This window comes from Lepidochelys kempii, chromosome 4 (assembly GCF_965140285.1).
Source record: "Lepidochelys kempii isolate rLepKem1 chromosome 4, rLepKem1.hap1, whole genome shotgun sequence".
In the NCBI taxonomy this organism is placed as follows: Eukaryota; Metazoa; Chordata; order Testudines; family Cheloniidae; genus Lepidochelys; species Lepidochelys kempii.
The window spans coordinates 26,782,588-26,804,233 of NC_136383.1; the positions used below are offsets into that span (position 1 = coordinate 26,782,588).

Below are 21,646 nucleotides of genomic sequence, written 5' to 3' on the forward strand. Positions count from 1 at the left end.
CTGGGAGAGGTTACAAGGGCTTTGGAGGATAGGATTCCAATTCAAAATGATCTGGACAAACTGGAGAAATGGTCTGAAGTAAATAACATGAAATTCAATAAGGACAAATGCAAAGTTCTCCACTTAGGAAGGAACAATCAGTTGCACACATACAAAATGAGAAATGACTGCCTAGGAAGGAGTACTGAGGAAAGGGACCTGGGGGTCACAGTGGACCACAAGGTAAATATGAGTGAACAGCGTAACACTTGCAAAAAAAAAAAAAAAAAAAAAAGCAAATATCATTCTGGGATGTATCAGCAGAAGTATTGTAAGCAAGACACGGGAAGTAATTCTACCACTCTACTCCACACTGATATGGCCTCAACTGGAGTACTGTATCCAGTTCTGGGCACCATATTTTCAGGAAAGATGTGGACAAATTGGAAAAAGTCTAGAGGAGAGCAACAAAAATTATTAAAGGTCTCGAAAATGTGGTCTATGATGAAAGATTGAAAACATTGGGTTTGTTGAGTCTGGAGAAGAGAAGACTGAAGGGGGACATAACAGTTTTCACTACATAAAAGGTTGTTACAAAGAGAAGGCTGAAAAATTGTTCTCATTAACCTCTGAAGATAGGACAAGAAACAATGGTCTTAAATTGCGGCAGGGGAGGTTTAGGTTGGACATTAGGAAAAACTTTCTAATTGTCAGGATGGTTAAGCACTGGAACAAATTGCCTGGGGGGAAGGGGGGTTGTGGAATCTCTGTCATTGGAAATTTTTAAGAACAGGTTAGACAAATACCTGTCAGGAATGGTCTAGATGACAGGTTTCAGAGTAGCAGCCGTGTTAGTCTGTATTCGCAAAAAGAAAAGGAGTACTTCGTGCATCCGATGAAGTGAGCTGTAGCTCACGAAAGCTTACACTCAAATAAATTTGTGAGTCTCTAAGGTGCCACAAGTACCCCTTTTCTTTTTAAGAATGGTCTAGTTATTACTTAGTCCTGTCTTGAGTGCAGGGGACTAGATTAGATGACCTATTGAGGTCCCTTCCAGTCCTGCACTTCTATGATTCAGTGATTTCCTGATTTCAGATATCTCTGATGAAGATGATGAAAAGTCAGGCCTTTCTTGAAGTTTCAAGGGGCGCATCCAAGAAGTTTAAGCACCCACATCATTAATCATTTTTGAAAATCAAGGCCAAAATTGTGCATCCAACATTCCGACTGTTGTCAAATGCGTGTTTTTGCCTAACTGGATCAAAAATTCCCTAGCGCATGCTTTGTGTTATGCTATGTTCTGTTCGTACTCTGCTCATCTTTAGTTGGAAGGGCTTTTGTCACATATAGAGAATACTTAACCAAAGCAAATTAAAATCTGTCCCAGTTCTTTGGGTTTTTTTAATGTTTCCAGAACAGTTTACATGGATAATCCCATTGGCTGGTAAGATCTATTACAGTACTTAAGTATTATGACATGTGGCATCTAGGTAAATGAAGTAAAATGACTTAATTGCTGAGTATATTTTACTGAATATGGGTCATTATATACTTGGAGAACTCTGTGAATAGATTCTGGCCTACTCATATTCACAATTACCCCTTGGTGTAAGAGGGTACCACTCCTTTGAAGTCAATGGAATGACGTTTGGGGGAATATGGCCCACACTGTGGGGACAGTACAGAAGCTACACGAGCATAAGGATAAGATGAGTGGTTGTGGGAGGTATCTGGAGAAGAATGAGCAATAGTTTGATTTTGTTTTGCTCATAATAAAAAGGAACAAAATATAAACACAGCTGAGTCTTTCCTTCTTTCTTTGCAGCTTGGTACAAAAGAAGGATACTTGATAAAACAAGGCAAAATAGTAAAGGTAAGAAAAACTTCAGAGCTTTCATACTCCTCTCTTCCATCCCATGCCCATAGAAAGAAATGAAAATTGAGGAGGAAGAGAAAATCCCAGGTTTAACTTAGCATCTTTGTGGTTTAATATCATATATATAGTGAAATGAGAAATAAATCATTACCGAGAAAAATAGAAACAAACTCTGGCAAGTGAAGTGTAAAAGTATAATTAGGCAGATCAAAAAAGAATATGAAGAGCAGCTAGCAAATGACACAAAAATTAACAGCAAATTTTGTTTTAAGTACATCAGGAGCAGGATGCCTGGCAAACAATTGGTGGGGCCACTGGGCAATTGAGGTGCTAAAGGAACACGCAAAAAAGACAAGGCTGTTGCGGAGAAGCTAAATGAATTCTTTGCATTGGTCTTCACTGAAGAGGTTGTGTGGGAGATATCTACACCTGAGCCATTCTTTTTAGAAGACAAATCTGAGGAACTCACCCATATAGAAATGTAAATAGAGGAGGTTTTCGAACAGATTGGTAAATTAAACAGTAATAAGTCTCCTGGACCAGATGATACTCACCCAAGAGTTCTGAAGGGACTCAGATATGAAATTGCAGAACTACTAACTGTGGTATGTACCCGATTGCTTAATTCAGCCTCTGTAGCTGATGATTGGCGGATAACTAATGTGACAACAATTTCTTTAAAAGGCTCCAGAAGTCATCTTGGCAGTTACAGGCCAGTAAACCTGAAAAATACCAGGCAAATTGGTTGAAACGATAGTGATTAGCAGACGCATAGATGAACGTGATATGTTGGGGAAGAGTCAACATGGTTTTTGTAAAGGGAAATCATGCCTCACCAATCTATTAGATTTCTTTGAGGGGGGTCAACAAACATGTGGACAAGGGTGATCCAGTGGATATAGTGTACTTGGACTTTCAGAAAAACTTTGACAAGGTCCCTCACCAAAGGCTCTTAAGCAAACTAAATAGTCATGGGATAAGAGGGAAGGTCCTCTCATGGCTCAGTAACTGGTTAAAAGAAGGCTAGGAATAAAAGGTCAGTTTTAACAATGGAAAGAGGTAAACAGCAGGGTCCACCAAGGATCTGTACTGGGACTAGTGCTGTTCTACATATTCATAAATGGTCTGGAAAAAGAGGGTAAATAGTGAGGTGGGAAACTTTGCAGATGATACAAAATTACTCAGGATAGTTAAGCAGACTCTGAAGAGTTACAAAGGGATCTCACAAAACTAGATGAGTGGGTAAGAAAATGGCAGATGAAATGAAATGTTGATAAGCTGAAAGTAATGCACATTGGAAAACATAATCCCTACCATACATATAAAATGATGGGGTCTCAATTAGCTGTTACCATTCAAGAAAGAGATGCTGGCTTCATTGTGGATAGCTCTCTGAAAACATCTGCTCAATGTAAGTGGCAGTCAAAAAATCTAATAGAATGTTCGGAACTATTAGGAAAGAAATAGATAAAAAGATCGAACATATCATAATGCTACTATATAAAGCCATGATAAGCCCAGACCTTGAACACTGCACTTCTGGACATATCCGCTCAAAAAAGTTCTGGACATATCCGCTCAAAAAAGTTATGTTAGAACTGGAAAAAGTACAGTGAAGGGCAACAAAAATGATTAGGTGTATGGAACAATTTCCATCTGAGGAGAGATTAAAAAGACTGGGACTGTTCAGTTTGGAAAAGAGACGACTGAGGGGGGATGTGATACTGGTCAGTAAAATCAGGAATAGTGTGGAGACAATTAATAAGGATGTGTTATCTACCCCTTTACATAACACACAAACCAGGAGTCACACAATGAAATCAATAGGCCATGGTTTAAAACAAACCTAAGGAAGTACTACTTCACACAATGCACTATCAACCTGTGGAACTCATCACCAGGGGATGTTGTGAAGGCCAAAAGTATAACTGTGTTCAAAAAAGAATTAGAAAAGTTCATGGAGGATAGGTCCCTAGCCAAGATGGTCAGGGATGCAACCCCTTCCTCTGGGTGTCCCTAAGCCTCTGACTGCTAGAAGCATGGGTTGGATGATGAGGAATGGATCACTTGATAAATTGCCCTGTTCTGATCACTCCTGTTGAAGCATCTGGCACAGGCCACTGTCAGAGACAGGATACTGAGCTAGACGGACCATTGGTCTGACCCAGTATGGCCATTCTTATGTCTTTGATCTTTTTCTGTCAGTCAGTTGCTCAAAGGTCCATTTAATTGGTTTGACGTTAAATGCTGTAATATATACACATTTGTTTCATTGATTGTTTAAAAGCTCTCTATCAGTCTGATCCTCTATATCTCATGACTTCAGTCCTACTCATGTAAGGTGCTGAGCACCCTCAGCTTCCATCATTGAGGCTGTTCAGAGAACCTCACAATAGCAGATCCCTTAATATAATATACCAATCTGGACCCTAACGTCTATCAGTACCAGGCAATCTATGACGAAGTCTCAAGGTCTGGGCTTTCCTAGGAACTTTGATCTGAGAGGCAGATACTGTGCCTTTTCAGGCCAGTAGTCATGGGCAAGTCATCTAACCTCTCTGAACCTCAATTTTCCCATCTGTAAAATGGTGATAAAACTTATTCTTCTTTGTAAAGAACTTTGTGATCCGTAGGCAGAAAGTGTATGGTAGTGATTAATATTATCACCAATCTTAGGCCTTTCATGGTCAAGGTCTTCATTTTAATGCATCTAATTCCCATTTTATTTTATATAATATCTATATTATCTTTTTGGATGCCAGTCTAGTTTAGTAAAGGACAATTCCTGTTAAAGGAAAGTGTTCTTCTGATTAAACATAGAGCCTCTCATCTTTAAGAAACAAAATGGTTTCAAGAAAAAGGTTGCTTGATTTTGACTGCTGTATTTTTTTTGCTTTGTTTTAAAATTCTCAAACCATTTGCTTTCTTTCTTGATTTCTCAGAATTGGAAAATGAGGTGGTTTACACTGCATAGGAATGAACTTAAATATTTCAAAGACCAGACGGTGAGTAGCAAATTGTAATTTGACATGGTTTAAAATGATCAGATCTCAAATAGGGCCTGATCCTGAGAGCATTCAAATCCTTTGGAATTCAGTGGGAGTTGTAGGTGCCCTAGCATTTCTCAGGCTGAATACAATCAACATCAATTCCAGTATTTAAATCCCTGCAGTGCCATGCTCCTGTGACCTCACGTTTTTCACAGATGCCATGGTTCCACTTGTGGAACTCATGCATGTTTTTAGCCATCACATGCCAGGTGATGACAGGTTGATCTTGCTCCCGGTGAAGACAATAGTAGTTTTGTCATTGACTTTAGAGAATAATTATAAATATTATAGCCTAGTAGATGTTTAATGTCTTGGCCATAACCCAATACAAAGCTATTCTTTACAGTATATTCTAAATTGCTTTGTTTAATCTTGTTTAAAGGGCAGAAGTGGTATTGGGGACTGTACCTTCAAGGGCTGAGTTTCTGAGAGAGAGCCTGGGCAGCAGGCTGTGAAGTTCTTGTTCTTATGTAGAGCCAGTTGGAACCCGACACAGAATAAAGCAGATCTTTTACAAGCCCTTAATCACTGAGTTATCACTGAACACTTTCACTTGAGGATGCTGTTCCACAACCTCACTGAATTATTAATGGGATATTTTTCCTGATATTCAGGGTTTATTTTCCTTTCCTCAGTTTCACCCCATTATTCTGAGTTACACAATGCCTTTTCTCCCCTTTTGGTATTCCTGCTTTCCAAGCATTTACTCTCTGTTGCTCTGTTTTACATTACTTTGCCCCAGATGTAACAGCGTGGATAACCCTTTTCCTGCCATCATGGGATATATAGCCACCAGCATACCCTCTTCACCAGAAGTCCCACTTTAGTGGGAAGCTATATGAAAAGCCTTGCTATTCTGGTGGCAGAGTCATTAGTCAGCTATGTCCTTGTAAGTGTGCCCCAAACCTATTCTCTTCCAGCTGGCAGTACCATGCTGTCATCAGCCCAACTCTAAATTTAAAGGTATTTTCCTGTTCCTTGTATTCATCCAAATTCTGCTCTCAGCTATATTGCTGTAAATTTGGATAGACTCCACTGCGTTACTCTGCATTTACTACTCCAACATAACTGAGAGCAGAATCTGGCCCCTTGTCACCGTTAGTGCATGGAAAGAAAGTGAAACCTTGGGAGTGAGGTCAGCTACTGTCTTTCTTCCAGTTTCACACACTCTCATTTTTAAAATATGTTATTTTGAAGTCCACAGAACCAATTCGGGTACTAGACTTAACGGAATGCTCAGCAGTGCAATTTGATTACTCACAGGAACGAGTAAACTGTTTCTGGTAAGTTGCAGTCCAAATTAACCCTTGATTCTTTTGCCTAGCTTTTCCAAAAGCCATAATATACTCAGGAAACATTGATTTGCTATTGCCAGCCACTCCTGACACACACCCGATGATAATGGGTGAGCATTATAGAGTCTCTCCCACTCTTTATTGTATCCATGTATCTCAACCAGCTCCCTAGATCAGTTCCACATAGCTCTGTAAGAGTCAAGGCTGGAGATAGTACTCTTGCTTGAGCTATGGGGTTTCATTCATTATTGATTCCCACTTCCACTCAGAAAACTAAATTCAGCCCCAGGGTAGGCAGGTGCAACTCATACTGAGGTGAGACCACCACCAGTGAATTTAACCCTGGTTATTTTTGCGGCGTGTGCACTAAAGCCAACCCCAGCACAATTCTGCAAAACACAATTCATTTGTCAATACTGGCCAGGCACAATGTATTAACAAGACTCTCACTCTCAAGAACTGGATTAAAAAATAGTTCTGGCTAAACAGCTGAAACCGGACTGCAGGTAGGACCTGAGACATTAGCCACACAAATGTAGCATCACTCCAGCACCTGAAGTCTGAACAAAAACTGGTCAGTGCCAATGTGGGAGGAAGCACCGCTGTGGGAGGAAATACTGATTATTGGAATGGATTTAGATTATGTTTTCTTTACAGTTTAGTATTCCCACTAAGGACATATTACCTGTGTGCAAAGACTGGCATAGAAGCTGATGAGTGGATTAAGATACTGCGATGGAAATTGGTAAGGAAATGGTGTGTTAAATGGCAGCGTGGGCAGAAGGCTAATCCTTAGGATTTAGCACACCAAAAGATCAGACAAGCATTTGTTGGCTCTTTCCTGTATTTACATGTCTAACAGATAGATGTATTTACCATAGCAATGCATTAATCCAGCTATGATTACATTGCCATGCCCTTGTTGAAACTATATAGTTTCTCCATTTTGAATGACCATTGAACAAGTTGTCATCCTAGATATTTTTCTTTTTTAATTCTTAAATTATGGATTTATTTCCAGTGCTACAGAAATCTCATTGTGGAGTTGGTTTGAGATTCTCTGCACAATGAGGTATTCTCCTTCCTAATGTGTGTACGCCATCCATAGGTACACTTAGCAATTTTTTTATTTGTAAAAATGCTCCAGTCAAATGGGCTCTGAGTGCGTATATAAAATACATTAAACAGTAATCTCCAACAAAGTGTTGTCAACTCTCATGGTTTTATCATTAATCTCATGATTCTTGGTATTTTTCTTAAACACCTGACATCATGTTGTTAAGTGAAATTCTGTTTTCATGGGAAGGAAAAGTGACTTTCTAGCCATCATGGTAGCAGAGAAAAGCTTGAAAACATGAAACCTAAAGGCTCCAAAAATTAGAAGGAAACATAAAAAGAACCCACATTCTTATATATTTTTTTAAATTGATGATTTTAGGGACCCAACTCATGATGATTTTTGATTGGCTAGGGTTGGCGATGCTGTGAACAAATTGAGAAAGTATTGCTCCCACTCAGTTAAAATTTCAGTGAGCCAGTCTGAACCTTCAAAGATTAGCATGCAACTTCTATTGACTTCAGTGAGTTGCATGCTTGGAGTCTATTCCACTACATGTATCACACATTATGAAATCTGTACATATGGACTTTGCGAGGCCTATAAAGTGAATAAGACTGCTTTTTATGAGGTATACATTTAGGGGTAAAAGTAAGCCGGTACGGCGTACTGGGAAAAAGTGTCCGCCAGTACCGGCCCGTACAGCTGACTTTAAAGCGCGGCCACGGCAAAGAACCCTATTTAAAGTGCTGCTGGGGCAGCGCTTTAACGTCATTGCCCCTTTTGACACCCCCCTCCCCTGGGCCGCTGATGGGAGGGGAGGAAGCAAAAGGAGCAGCTGCCCCTAACCCTAACCCGGGCCCTTTAAATCGGGCGGCATGGGCCAGGCTCAGCGGATGGGCTGGCTGGGGGACGCTGACCCCCAGCCCTGCCCCTTCCGCCCGAGGCCCCGCCCCTTCCAGGGGGGCCGGAGCCAGCTCCCCGTACCGGTAAGAGTTCAATTTTACTTTCACCCCTGTATACATTCCATAATGGTAAGTACATGACATGACATTTGTCACCACCACATTGATCTCTCTGCTATCCTTTTTCTATCTTGCCTATTTAGACTGTAAACTCTTTGGTGCAGGACCTGTCTACTATTCTTTTTATGCAGTGCCTGGTACAATGTGGCTCACTGTTCTTGGTTGGTCCCTAGGCAATACTGTAATAAACATGATTAATAATAAGATATTAAGGCATATATACAGCATAGTCCCTTTAAAAGTGCATCTGCCACACAGGAAGGGCATGTTAGGTTTTTTCCCAGGATCTTGTTTGTTGGCATTCCCCTGCATGTCTGTAAATCCCCAACAGGGACGACTAACTAGACTTGATCTACAGTTTAAAATCATTGCATTAAGAGATGCCCACACAAAACTGGTTAAGCATTTTGTATGTGCATATTCTACAGTACTGTTGTCTGGAGTGCCTTCTGTGTTCATAGTCTTGTACAGAAGACAGAAAGACTGGTCCGTGCCCCAAGGGAATTTTTTACCTAGACTGTAGATAATACAGGCCCACACAGACAGCATACATTGGGAGATCAGGTGGGAGACAAGAAGACAGGGCAACATGTTATAAATCTAACTTGCTCAAAAATCAGCAGCTAGTATTTTATCTCTGCCCAATTTTTATTTTCTTTGATATTTCTTTTTAACTCGCCACATATATGAATAAGTAATATTGTCTTTTGTTTCAGTCACAAATAAGAAAACACCAGGACCAGCGTGATGCCACCTCTCCTCTGTAGTTATGCCTCTAAATAATTTAGTCAGCGAGAGTCAGCCTTCAGCATTGAGCGTCACTTCACACGAGAGCAGTGTCAGCACATGAGTTACCTACAGTGTACATCTATGTACTTGCATATATAAGATTAATGTTAGAGGGACACTTTCAGAATGTGAAGTGTTATCAGTGAAAACTGTTGCATCCTAACAATGCTGGTTCCCTACCCACTCGCATGTTTCTATTTGGTTCACTTTTGCATCACAAAAGCGTTCAGTATTTGAAACTTTCGGCATCGTAGTAAAGCACTCTCAGTTAGCTTCATTGAGCTTCTGTAATAAATGCATAACTAACTACTAGCAACAGCTGTTCTGCATGGGATAGCCCACTCATTTGAAATCAGCTTTTTTTCTGGAAACCTTAAATATTTGTTTTGCATTGTGTTTTAAGGGTTTAAATCCTAGAGGAAAATTATGTCTCCAGAGTGAATTTTTTTCATTGTGAAACTGACTAGAGTGTATTTTTGTAATTAATGTGAGTCCCTATTACATGGAAAATATAAACTTAATATTTTTAAAGTCAGTGTCAAAGTGGGCGATGAATAATATTTGGTTTTGATTAAAGATATTAGCGTCTGGTCTGATTCTACATTTTGGCAGTGGTAGTTGCAAGTGTGTAGACTGGTGCTCTCTTTCTGTTAAATAGAATGTATGTTACAGACATGTACAATATTGAGAGCATCCTTATTTATACATTGGGGTGATAAGGGCTCAGGGCAGTTGGACCCCAGCGTCTCCATTCCCAGTACACCCATGAAGGAGTAGCCATAGGCACCCAGGGAATGAGGACAGAATGCTGTACAGCCAGCAAAGCCCTTGGTCCCCATTGGACCAAGAGCTTTTTAGTTTCAGAGTAACAGCCATATTAGTCTGTATTTGCAAAAAGAAAAGGAGTACTTGTGGCACCTTAGAGACTAACCAATTTATTTGAGCATGAGCTTTCGTGAGCTACAGCTCACTTCATCGGATGCATACTGTGGAAACTGCAGAAGACATTATATACACAGAAACCATGAAACAATACCTCCTCCCAGCCCACTCTCCTGCTGGTAATAGCTTATCTAAAGTGACCAGTCTCTTTACAATGTGTATGATAATCAAGGTGGGCCATCACTTGCCCACATGAAGATGATCATTAAATTTTACGCATTTTTGCTAGCCGCATCTGCTTGTAATGATCTTTTCCTTGGTTAGTATTGAGAGTTTACAGGCAGAAGCTATTAATTTTAGTTGATTAGGTTTGTGTGTTTTAGGGGACAGGGGCAAGGGGATAAGACAAGTTATATTCTGGAAATCAATTGTAAAGCATTTGGCAGCTCTCTGGACAAAGAAAGAAGGGATCATGAATTTGTTTTTAAATATCAAATTAGCTTGAATTGTACCTGCTCAAAAATGTTTTACATTAGACAAGGCCATGTTATGTTCTCCTGCCATATAAACTGCTGTGGCATTTTTTAAAAAAAGCACACCAACCAGTTTAATTTTCCATAGCTGCCTCTCTTCACATAGAAGAGGCAGCTAAGCCTGGCAAAAGAAGAGACTCCATTATGATAGAGGAAGAATTCAGAGTTGTAATTACAGGAATAGTATTTTGTTTTAACTTAGATGTTCACAGTATTGGACGAATTTTGTATAGACTAAATATTTTAAGATGTCTTGAGTAAATACGGTTTCACCATACTATTAAAAGGTACTCTTTTAAAACTTAGATTGTGATGCCTGCAGTCAAGGAAGTTAGCAGAATAGTGTTCATACGCAACAAAGTTTTATAAAGTAATGATTTGCATCTCCGTTTTCCTCCCAAAGAAATAAGATAACTGCAATACAATAGAAATATCCGGTACAACCCTCTTGGTAAGCTAATAATAGTCATGCCTCTCTACTAATGGATGGAAAATCCTATGTGAGGTCAAATCATCTCACGATCAGAGCTTCTTCCCATGGGAACAGGCCGGTTACAGAATACTGGAAACAAGACGTAGTACACACTACCTCGCTCAAACAAACAATTGCAAACTGAAGCCAGGTTAGAATACAGCTTGCTGCTTTTCAAATGGAGCTTCACACAGACAGGCTGTTACACTGGTTGATCAGGACTCTACATTGGCTGATTAGTTTCTAGATGGAATTTGAAGTGTTTGCCTTATTGTATTAAAAATGCAGATGTTTTGGGACTAGATTATCTGAAAAACTGCCTCTTGCATGGGATACTTCGGCAGTTACAATCAGCACATGCTGGAGCCCCTTGATTTAAGTGGAAGAGACAGCTGGCAAGGCAGTCTCTGTAAAGATTCTTCAACTGAAGAATTCACAATCCCATAGACTAGAACCCAAATGTGTTCACCTTGGAAATATGCTGTAAAGCCAATCTTTTCCTTCTCAGGTTACCGAAGAGGCAGCGGGCTGAGGGATCCAAGGTTGAACTGGTAAGATGGGATTTGTTGTTGCTGTTGGAGGCAGAAAGTGTCCCCACAGCCCACCCTCAATCTTGAGGTGGAATTTTAGTAACGGTTACCAAGGGAAATCCGTGCTATCTATTTTAAATCAGAAATCCCACACCAAACTCTGAAGTTTTGCTCTAAAAAAAAAGGCATTATATGGCCCCCAAGTGTTTTCACTTCTAGAAAACTAACGTCTAGAGGTAGACAGTTGACAACAAATGATGCGTGTTTTTATAAAAATGTAGAAATTCAAAAATGATGAGACCCAGATGAGATCTACACAGGTTATTATTTAGCCCATAAATTCTCCAAGTTGTTGTACATTTACAAAGCAACAAGGGAGACCGTTATCTGCATGGAAAAGTACGTTTACCAGCAATATTTTAGGACAGTTATAAAAATGGATCAGGCTACAAGATTTTTAAAAAATACTGTTTTATTTAGACATTTACTTAGGAAAACCTAAACATAAATGAGCAGGTCAAGTGTTACCACTAACATAGCCACAAATACCAGAACAAAAGACAATCCTGGGTATCACACCTACACTGTACAAAAGAAATACAAGAAAGTGCAACACCGATTGGGTACTTGTACCCAGTAATAAGGAAAACGCTTGAAGCTGTAACTTATATAGAAATAGCAGCATCCTTCTCCTGTACCAAGGAAGCTCACATTCAGATTAGTAGTATTCCTTTACCAACGCATCACAAAAAAAACACCATGGGATAGTTATTGATTGTACTGCTAGGACTGCCAGCATATGTTCTCTTTTTCCTAGCACAAGCAATGAAGCATTCATTACAGGACAATGAAAATTAATTCTACTTCCCCACTATGTAGTGGTGGCTAGTCAGAGTTAGGGAAACCCTACTCAATGCTTCATTCCCTGTACAGCAAGGCAGCTGTGGGTCACTTATCTGGACCGACAGTATGTGGATACTGGTCAACTCTGTTAAACCTGATCCTTAGTAAGGGCTCCACTGGAGCCATTTGGTGGTCTCTCCAGCACTGCACAACACAAGACACGTGGCGAAAGAGTCTGTCTACAACACACTAGTATCTCATTTCCGATTCAGCACTATGCACAAGTTTAATCTTTTTGAGTACAATATGGGGAAGTGATATTTCCTCTCAAACATTTGTTATTTTGTGGGCTGAGAATTATTGAATCTTTATGTCCCACTGGGTAGCGAAGAGATGCCGCACTTTGATGACATCATCAGGTTAAGAAACCTCTACAACCTGCCTCAACTCTTCAAACAAGGGAGCAAGCTCCTTCTCTAAGCTGACGATCAATCCTGTAACAATAAAGAAGAGATACAAAATAGTTACACTACACACAGTATCCATTAAGCCTCTCTCCAAAGTAGTCAATAATAATGAAAGTGTTTATTAAAACTAAACTGATTTCACTTCAGCGTCTCATGCTGCAAGGAAGCAGCATATGAGAGCTAGTCACAGCGGCGACCAGCAATTGCCACTGTAATTAAGTGCCCTCTGGTCTCTTCCTCTTCGAAGCAAATAAGAATCAAATAAGAGCAAAACGGGGCAGGGAAGTCCCCAAAACAGGAAGAGGGCCAATGCAAGCACAGTCCTCCTCTGGCACCTGCAGCATTGCCTCCACACCATGCAGGCTCTAGGGAGTATTGGGAGAAGGTGTACGCTGGAAAGTCAGAAGAGTGACGCCACAAGAGAGGATTTCCTCTGGAACAAGCAGAGAGCCAGAAGGACATATTGGAGGGTCAAACTCAGAGTCCTGCATAACTGAAGGGCATAATTTTGAGACAAGGTGTTGCACAGGTCAACAGAGGGCAAAATCTGGCCTGCAGAATCTTTGTTACGTCATCTGTATCATCACTAGCAAAAAATATTAAGCACTAATGTATGAAGCTGTTCAAGACATAAGACAAGACAGTACTTTCCCTGCAGACCTTAGCATCGAACAGACAAAAGTGAAGACTAGACACTGAAGCCTGGAGGAGGACGGAATAACGTAGAGGCTTTTGTTAGTTTTTGTTTTCATGTTTGGTTTGCTTTTTGTGGGCACTGAGGGAGAAGAAAGATTGTCAACTGTTTGTATTGTGGGGTCATTACCAGTGCATTTTCCAAATAAGTGAGGTTCACATCCTGTTTAAGGTAATGCATTATTAGAACAGGCAGGAAAATGAATTGCTTCGAAGAAAGATGATAGGCATTTTTGAAAATTTTGCCAAACTGCTACTTTCAAAAGTTTCAAATATTAGCCCCCTTTGGGACTCACTTTTTTCCAATCAATCATGACACCCTTTTTATCAGATTCCATGCTGGTGACAAGCTAATATGCAGTTTTGTAATGAATACTGACCTAAGCTGATGGAACTCATATTTTTCAAATGAATTATTTTAAGTCTTACTGAAAACATATCACTCTAGTCATAACAGTTTCGGAAATTACTGATAATGAAAACGTACCGGTGTTGGCATTGCTGCTAGCAATGAAACTTACTACCAAAGGTAACCGATTGAACTGGACCACCTTAAAAACATAAAAACAAAAGTTCCTCAGAAACAAAAAAAATCAATATGCTGCTTGTCAGAAAAACAGCGTGACATCTGCTATACTCATTCCCTAATCCTGCAGTCCTTACTCATGCAACTGGTCCCGTCAATTTAAATTAGAAATCGGAATAAGGACTGGGTTTTATGTACAGGTTTTAAAGATTCAGCGTTCAAAGGTGCTAGCAGAGAGAGCCACAAAATGGGATTGCTGTCTCACAGGTATGTACGGTATGTTACACATTGTGAAATCTAACCAATTTTAAAAGCTGTAGCATAGTGTGTATGTTATTTCCTCCCTCTTGTTACATGATAAAAAAAACTATTCGAGGGAAGGAGATATTATTACCCAGATATTCATGAAGAATTCAGAAATGCTGAACATACAGTAGTAGGGTCAGAAGAATGTCAGGCCAATGCTGTCAGGTCAGGGGCAAACAGCTACTTTTTTACATTTACTTTCCATCAAACAAAGCTGAATGCAGCAAGTCTAAACAGTTAATGCAAACAAATGACAAAAGCCGAACGCCCTTCTGTAAATTCTGCTCATCTGTTGAAGGGTGATGGATTTCAGTAGACACATGAAAAACACCACCAAGTTTATAAACTGTGAATTCTTTTATGTAAATGTCCTTGCCCAGACACTATTACTGAAGCAGGATTTAACGGTTACACAGTTTAAAGTGGACAGAAGCCCCAGCTTGTTCAGCAGTATCACTGATCACATGTATATAAATGAGCATTTTGTTCTTCAAGAGAAATATTTTTAAATGATCAGCAATAAACACAAATTTAGAATGGTAGATATTAGAGATTTGCAACAGGCACCACCAGAGGGATAGCTCAGTGGTTTGAGCATTGGCCTGTTAAACCCAGGGCTGTGAGTTCAACCCTTGAGGGGGCCATTTAGGGATCTGGGGCAAAAATTGGGGATTGGTCCTGCTTTGAGCAGGGGGTTGGACTAGATGACCTCCTGAGGTCCCTTCCAACCCTGATATTCTATGATTCTATGACAAGCTGGAGAACACAGTGAGCTTCAAGTACTGCCCTGAACCAGTAACTCATTATTGATGCTGGAAAACAAAAGCTAATTTCAATGAATATTGCAAAAATTCGGCATAACCAGCTCTTACATATTTTAGAAAATAAAATACACATTTAAATATAATCAATCCCCAGTGGAAAGCCAGCATGGTTTAAAAACAAAAGTCACAGAGGACTAGCTCTGGCCAACAGACCCTTACCTGGTATGTGTTGTAGTAACAGATGATACTCTTGTTTTTTGAAAGCCCGAGTTTGCTGCCCTGGTCTGTTGCAAGTGCAAAGGTGGACAAGAAACCAGGTCTAAGCGCATGCTCTGGAGCATTATCATTGGCAACTGGAACAAAACATATTTCACATTCCTATTTGATATGGGTCAGGCACCCTGCATATGAGGCAACAGTAAACTAGATCAGATCTCATACATATCAAACCGCCCCTCCCTGCTTCCCACCTTCCCTCAATAACGAATGCCTCTTGATGTGCTTTGGAAGATGCATGTAAATGTTTTACTCTGTATATCTTTATCACCACTTCAGCAGCCAGCTTTCCTAATGTTCTGAGGATGGCTTATTTTCTACATGCTTGTTTGTTGCGCCATGATCTGTGCGGATGCTGTTTTGTTTTATTGCGTCACCTGCAGTAGCACGCCAGACCCATTTGCACTGCACCCGTATCATGCTTACGCCATCTCTCTGCCTTCAGATTCACACATACATGCCACTCCTACTGAGCATCATTAAATGAGATGGGACATAAAAACCATCTGCAGATGCCCGAATCTTTACAGTCTTAACTTACACCATTGTGCCTGTTGCACTAGATGTCTCATACTACTACTGGAAAGTAAGGGAAGGATAACACAACCCCAATGCAAACAAATTCAGAATTACATCCGAGCCGTTGGATGCATCTATCCGTGGGTAGCATTTGGGCATATCAGTCTTAGGGGAAGACTTCTGTTCAACCAATCCTGGTGTTGTCTACCAATCTGAAAGCAGCTTTAAGATATAAACTCCTTACATGATTCCAACTCTTTTCACTGATGACATGGTAAGGTGCCTACAGACTATGGTTTTAAACACACTGCATGTAGCTAGATAGAGGCTCCCTTTAAGAGATAATTTCTCTTGTTAAAATGTCCCAAATTTGAGCATGTCTGACTTAATGCTTAGATCAACCTCCAATATTTACAGTAAACTAAAAGCCAGACAGGAGGAAGAGCCCTCTCTTCAATAGGAAGCCACTTTTTGTCTTTCAGTTAAAGATGTAAATTATTATACAGTAGATGTACAATCAGATGTTATGATTTACCTTTGATAACAGGCACACCATCTCTGTCTGACACTAAAATAGCATGAAGACCTTCAACACTAGAGAAAAAAAATAAAACTGTTGTTTTTACCATGTTTAAATGTTGGCAGCGAGATTCATTTTTATTCAGCAAATACGTACCAACGTGAAAACCGAAGTAGCAAGGAGAGATGTGATAGTGCAAGGAGTGCCCACCATTAAACTAGCTTTTGTTATGCGACCATCCAACGGACCAAGGATAGACTTGTACTAGAAACAGAATTGGAATTGGAAATCGTGGAGGTCCTTCAGCTTAAGTAAGGGGACTGCTATTGGAAGTAGTCCTTAGTGCAGGTGTCACTGTATTTGCACACAGTCCCAGGGCATGACTATTTAGTGCTGCTAATGACTGGCCTAGCCTAGCTACTTGCAGTTACCAGAAACTGTAAGTTACCAAGATGAACCAAGTCCTCAAAAAGCCACTACAAAGTGTTGTTTGAATTCGAGAAGAATTATTCCAGGAACAGAAGCTTTTTTTTTTTTTTTTAAAGAAACACACTATTCCCTTAAAATGAAGAGTACTGTACTTCTTTTGGGGTGGACAGATGGAAAGGTTTAAGTTATTTCCACCTGAACTGACTTTTAACTCATTCAGAAATAATAGTGTTGAATAATTTTCAAGATAAGTGTCTCTTTAATATTAAACTGGGTTACCAAAAGATAGGTTTTTGCAGCCAAATAAATATTATTCAGAGTATAGGAACCTACAGTGTAAAACGTAATAGATTCTTTTAAAAAAGTGTTCAGACAGTATGGACAGTCTGTTGGATTACTTTCAGTAGAGCCTACTAAAATCCAGGTAAATATTAACATACATTAATTGCGAAGCAGCACAGAGTGCAAAGTGAACACTTCACTGTAGCGTGATAGCGATGTTACCTTGGTAATTTTTTGTACAGAAACCTTTTCAGCTCCTATAAAGAAAAATAAGAGGATGACATAGGCTTTATTTTTCAAAATAATAATATGTATGAAACTTTCACAATTTTATCCCAGTAGAAACTATTCATGTCATTTAAAAAATTCCTATTCCATTCTACCACAAAACACTTCTTTTAAATTGCATTGTGTGGAGTATTTTGAATTATAACTCTGACCAACTCCCTCCCTGCCCCCCTTCAGTGCTTGTAGACAAAAACAGTCCGAGTTTCAGAATTTGCATATGTATAGTACTTGTATTACTTGTTCCTTTACTTCTGTCCCTCATTTCAGTGGCTCTGAAAATGTACATACAGGTATTTGTTAACTAACCAAAATGCATCCAATACATTTAGTGAAGTGGCAGCAAGTATATTGTTGTATTTCTCTTCCTCCCCAAGTGTTTTAAATATAATGTTTCACGTTAACACATTAAATACATAGCGCTTGAACATTTTAACACAATCGCTGCCACAAATGCATATCCCAGACACACGTGAACTTTGTTTTAGTGTCTTCCAAATATCACCACGTCACAAGTTACTGAACAAAGAGCAGATTCTCTCTCCTTTTGCATAATCAGGTCATTCTCAATCAAGCCAGGCCTCTTCTCCTTTCCAAGTATTTATAGTCTAAGGCCTTAGTCCTGCAAATACTTTTGCTCGTGCATAACTTTACTGACAGCAGTATTCCCACCGAACTGATTGAGGCTTCATAAGGGTGTGTCCATATGGATCAGTTTACAGGATTGGGGCTGTAAACTTTTTGGGACAGGGCCTATAGTTTCTTCCTGTTTGGTAGCTTTCACAAATAGTGAAACAAAACCTCCCAAAACAAACAAACAAAACCATATAATTACAAAGAAATACACATTTCTGTTTGAAAATATTTTTCAAAATACTTACGTCAGCCATATTTAGAAACTTTTGGGAAAAAAATAATCAGATGTACTGTCAAAGTTCCTGAAAAATAAGAGTCAACATTAGTCATGCACCTAAGCTTTTATGACCTCCCCCCCTCTCTCTTTTGCTTACTCTCACACAAAATTAAGGAGGGAGAAGTATCCCTATTAATTTCCAGCATCCCACAGCTCCTTCTGGTGCCAATGTGAAGAGGAGAATGCTCATGCTACCCTGCCCAACAGAGTGAATTATTGGCATTAAACTGCTCTTAAAAGAAACTGACCTACCACAAGCTACACACAAGCCCTTCCCCAGAGGCCCTTCCCCCACAAGCAGCCCTGTTGCAACTGTCCCACCCATCTCAGGAAGAAACATTGGTCAAAAGCTGCATAAACTGTGTAGAGGGAGTCTCAGGGCAGATCTACACTTGGTGTAGTGCTTGTGTAGATCTGTCCTGGTGTAGTGCTTCTACTGTCCGCGTAGCTCATCCACCTCCGCGAGAAGTGGTAGCAGCTATGTCGGCAGGAGAAGCTCTTGACACAGCACTATCTACACCCAGGGTTAGGTTGGTATAACTGTATCGCTCAGGAATGTGGATTTTTCACACCCTTGAGCAACGTAGTTATACCGATGTAAGTTTGTAGTGTAGACCTGGCCTCGCTGATGGGGCGCTAAAGAGAGGAATGAGTGTAAGGTGAAGGTAGGTACACATGTTATTCCTGGATACTCTCCACAATAAAACTGCCTGACAGCCACTCTGCCAGCAAGTTTGTATGTTTCAATGGGCTAACACGAGGCAGCAGTTAGTCTAGATATTTTCTGAGAGCTACCTCTTTCAAGCCTCTGCTATAATCACTGAACCACATGAGTCAGTCAGCTTTAACTCAATCCAGATAAGAGAGATGTAATACCAGCACAGCAGAGGAAGTAACTGAAAGCACTGTCTGTGCCTTGGATTGAGTTCTCCCAGTGGTTTGTTACCTTGCCATCCGAAATCTGTGTTTGTTTCTGGATGTCCAGGCAGCAGGAGTGTTAGTGTTGCAAACCCTGCCCACTGACTCTTCAATTGCCTAGGTACCCTGTTTCTTTGGTCATGAAGGCAGTCAGACATCTGTGTCTTTGTCACCTTCCCCCTGGAAACACCCTCTGCATGGATTAACTTCCAAAGGCAGTTTCAATTAGTGTAGACTGCTGTCAGCATTAGACGCAAGACTGGGGTGGTAACTGGCTCAGTCTACTCTGCACTGGTGAGGCCTCCGCTGGAGTACTGGGTCCAGTTTTGGGTACCACATTTTAGGAAATATGTGAACAAAATGGAGAGAGTCCAAAGAAGAGCAACAAAAACGACAGAAGGGTTAAAAAACCTGATCTATGAGAAAAGGTTAAAAACACTGGGGATCTTTAGTCTGAAGAGACTGAGTGGGGGAAGCTAACAATCATTGGATATGGAAAAGGCTGTTAGAAGGTGAGGGATCACTTGTTCTCTGTGTCTAATTAAGAGTAGGATAAGAAGTAATGGGCCTAATCTGCAGCAAGTGAGATTTAGGTGAAATACTAGGAAAAACGTCCTAGCGATAAGTTTCAGAGAAACAGCCGTGTTAGTCTGTATTCGCAAAAAGAAAAGGAGTACTTGTGGCACCTTAGAGACTAACCAATTTATTTGAGCATGAGCTTTCGTGAGCTACAGCTCACTTCATCGGATGCATACCGTGGAAACTGCAGCAGACTTTATATATACACAGAGAATATGAAACAATACCTCCTCCCACCCCACTGTCCTGCTGGTAATAGCTTATCTAAAGTGATCATCAGGTGGGCCAGCAGGACAGTGGGGTGGGAGGAGGCATTGTTTCATATTCTCTGTGTATATATAAAGTCTGCTGCAGTTTCCACGGTATGCATCCGATGAAGTGAGCTGTAGCTCACGAAAGCTCATGCTCAAATAAATTGGTTAGTCTCTAAGGTCCCAGCGATCAGGATAGCTGAGAACTGGGCCAGCTTTCCAAGGGAGGCTGTGGAATCCCCCAGGGCAGGTTTTCAGAACAGGCTGGACAAACACCTGTCCCGGCTGGTCTAAGCTCCCTTGCTGCTGCAGGGGTGGAGGGTGTCGCTCAAATCCCGCCTTTCCCTGACTCCAGGAGGGAAGCCAGCCGGCAGGGGAGCAGATTGCACCTGCTCCTAAGGCAGGTCAGCCGAGAACCCCGGCCCGTCCTTGGGATGTGCCCTGGCACCTGACAGGCCACAGGGCTCCCGCAGCTGTGCACGGGGCGGCCGAGAACAGGCTCGGCTGCTCCCTGGCCCCAGGCGGGTGGGAGCTGGAACTCGGGGCGCGGCCGCCCCCCCGGACTTGTAGCGGTTTCCATCCTGCCCAGGGGTCACAGCCTGGTTCTGTGGCTCTCAGCACCCCCCCAAACGGTCCCATCAGCCCTGCCAAGGCGCTGGGGCTTGCGGAGCTCCGAGTCCCCCAGCCCCCGGGCGGAGGGTTCGGGGCCGGAGTGGAGGCCGGTCGCAGGACCCCTCCCGCTCCACTCCCCGCAGCACGGGGTGGGGGGTTGTTAATATAGTAGGCCCTATAATAACAATTACCACAACACACAACCTCTGCTTGGGGGGGCGGGGGAGGGGGAGTCCACCCTCCCCCGAAAGCCGAACTCCCCCCGCCCCCTTCCCTTACCCCAGGGTCCAACAGGCCGCCCGCTTCTGCCGGAATTCCTCACAGAAACACCCCAGCTGACAGCAGCCGCTTCCCCTGCCACCCTCGATCACATGACTCCCCACCCAAGAAACGATCGCTGCCGCCTCCCCCGCCCCGTCCTCACTTCCGGTGTAGCGTCAGATCTGTCTCGCTGCCAGCTCATGAGCATGCCCACCCGTCTGCGCCTGCTCAGTGAGCGCCGCGAAAGGGCTGCGCTACTGGAAGCGGGAGGGGACAAGCGAAGGGCGAAGCCACGGCGGCGTCTCTGCCTCCTTCGGCCCCAAAGCAAATGTGAGGTCACGTGACGGCGCTGGGCGTCGGGAGCCCGCGGGGAGAGGAGGGGCTCGCGGTCGCGCCCGGGGCCGCGCGCCCTGTTGTGGAGCTGGTGCTCTCGGGGCGCCTGCCCGCGGGCACAGAGGCGGGGTGCTGGGCGGCGAGGGGGCTCAGTGAGCCGCCTGCCCTCACCCCATTGTTCGGGGGGGGGGGTTCAGTGCGCACCCCACCACCCCTTGTAACGCTTAGTAGCCCTGAAACACACACACACAATTAAAGACCCTAATGCACGATGCAGTTCAGGGGCAGCCCTTCTCCTAGTGACACCGGCCTGATGGAGCAGTTACTTCCGTTTGTAATAATAGGGAGACAAGCTGGGTGAGGTAATACCTTTTATTGCAC

The 21,646-nt window shown here is 41.9% G+C and overlaps 2 protein-coding genes across 6 annotated transcripts in view; one reads left to right on the forward strand and one right to left on the reverse strand.

Moving 5' to 3' along the window:
* DAPP1 (dual adaptor of phosphotyrosine and 3-phosphoinositides 1) overlaps positions 1-10,247 on the forward strand; it is a 45,634-nt gene extending 35,387 nt beyond the window's left edge. Inside the window, exons 5-9 of the mRNA XM_073340783.2 lie at positions 1,805-1,852; positions 4,798-4,860; positions 6,103-6,188; positions 6,858-6,945; positions 8,999-10,247. Of these exons, the coding sequence (XP_073196884.2) occupies positions 1,805-1,852; positions 4,798-4,860; positions 6,103-6,188; positions 6,858-6,945; positions 8,999-9,049 (336 nt within the window). The 3' untranslated portion in view covers positions 9,050-10,247. The remainder of the gene's footprint in view (positions 1-1,804; positions 1,853-4,797; positions 4,861-6,102; positions 6,189-6,857; positions 6,946-8,998) is intronic.
* Positions 1-21,120, reverse strand: part of LAMTOR3 (late endosomal/lysosomal adaptor, MAPK and MTOR activator 3) — a 62,888-nt gene extending 41,768 nt beyond the window's left edge. For 2 of the 5 annotated variants that reach the window (XM_073340789.2, XM_073340788.2), the window contains exons 1-6: positions 20,951-21,058; positions 18,280-18,336; positions 17,336-17,370; positions 16,418-16,476; positions 15,307-15,440; positions 13,979-14,042 (exon numbers count right to left, since the gene is read on the reverse strand). In XM_073340789.2, the coding sequence (XP_073196890.1) occupies positions 13,979-14,042; positions 15,307-15,440; positions 16,418-16,476; positions 17,336-17,370; positions 18,280-18,288 (301 nt within the window). In that variant the 5' untranslated portion in view covers positions 18,289-18,336; positions 20,951-21,058. Of the gene's footprint in view, positions 1-12,586; positions 12,826-13,978; positions 14,043-15,306; positions 15,441-16,417; positions 16,477-17,335; positions 17,371-18,279; positions 18,337-19,257; positions 19,922-20,950; positions 21,059-21,095 lie in introns of those variants that run through there. The other 3 variants (XM_073340787.2, XM_073340785.1, XM_073340786.2) reach the window with 3 other exon arrangements.
* Positions 21,121-21,646: the final 526 nt, after the last annotated feature.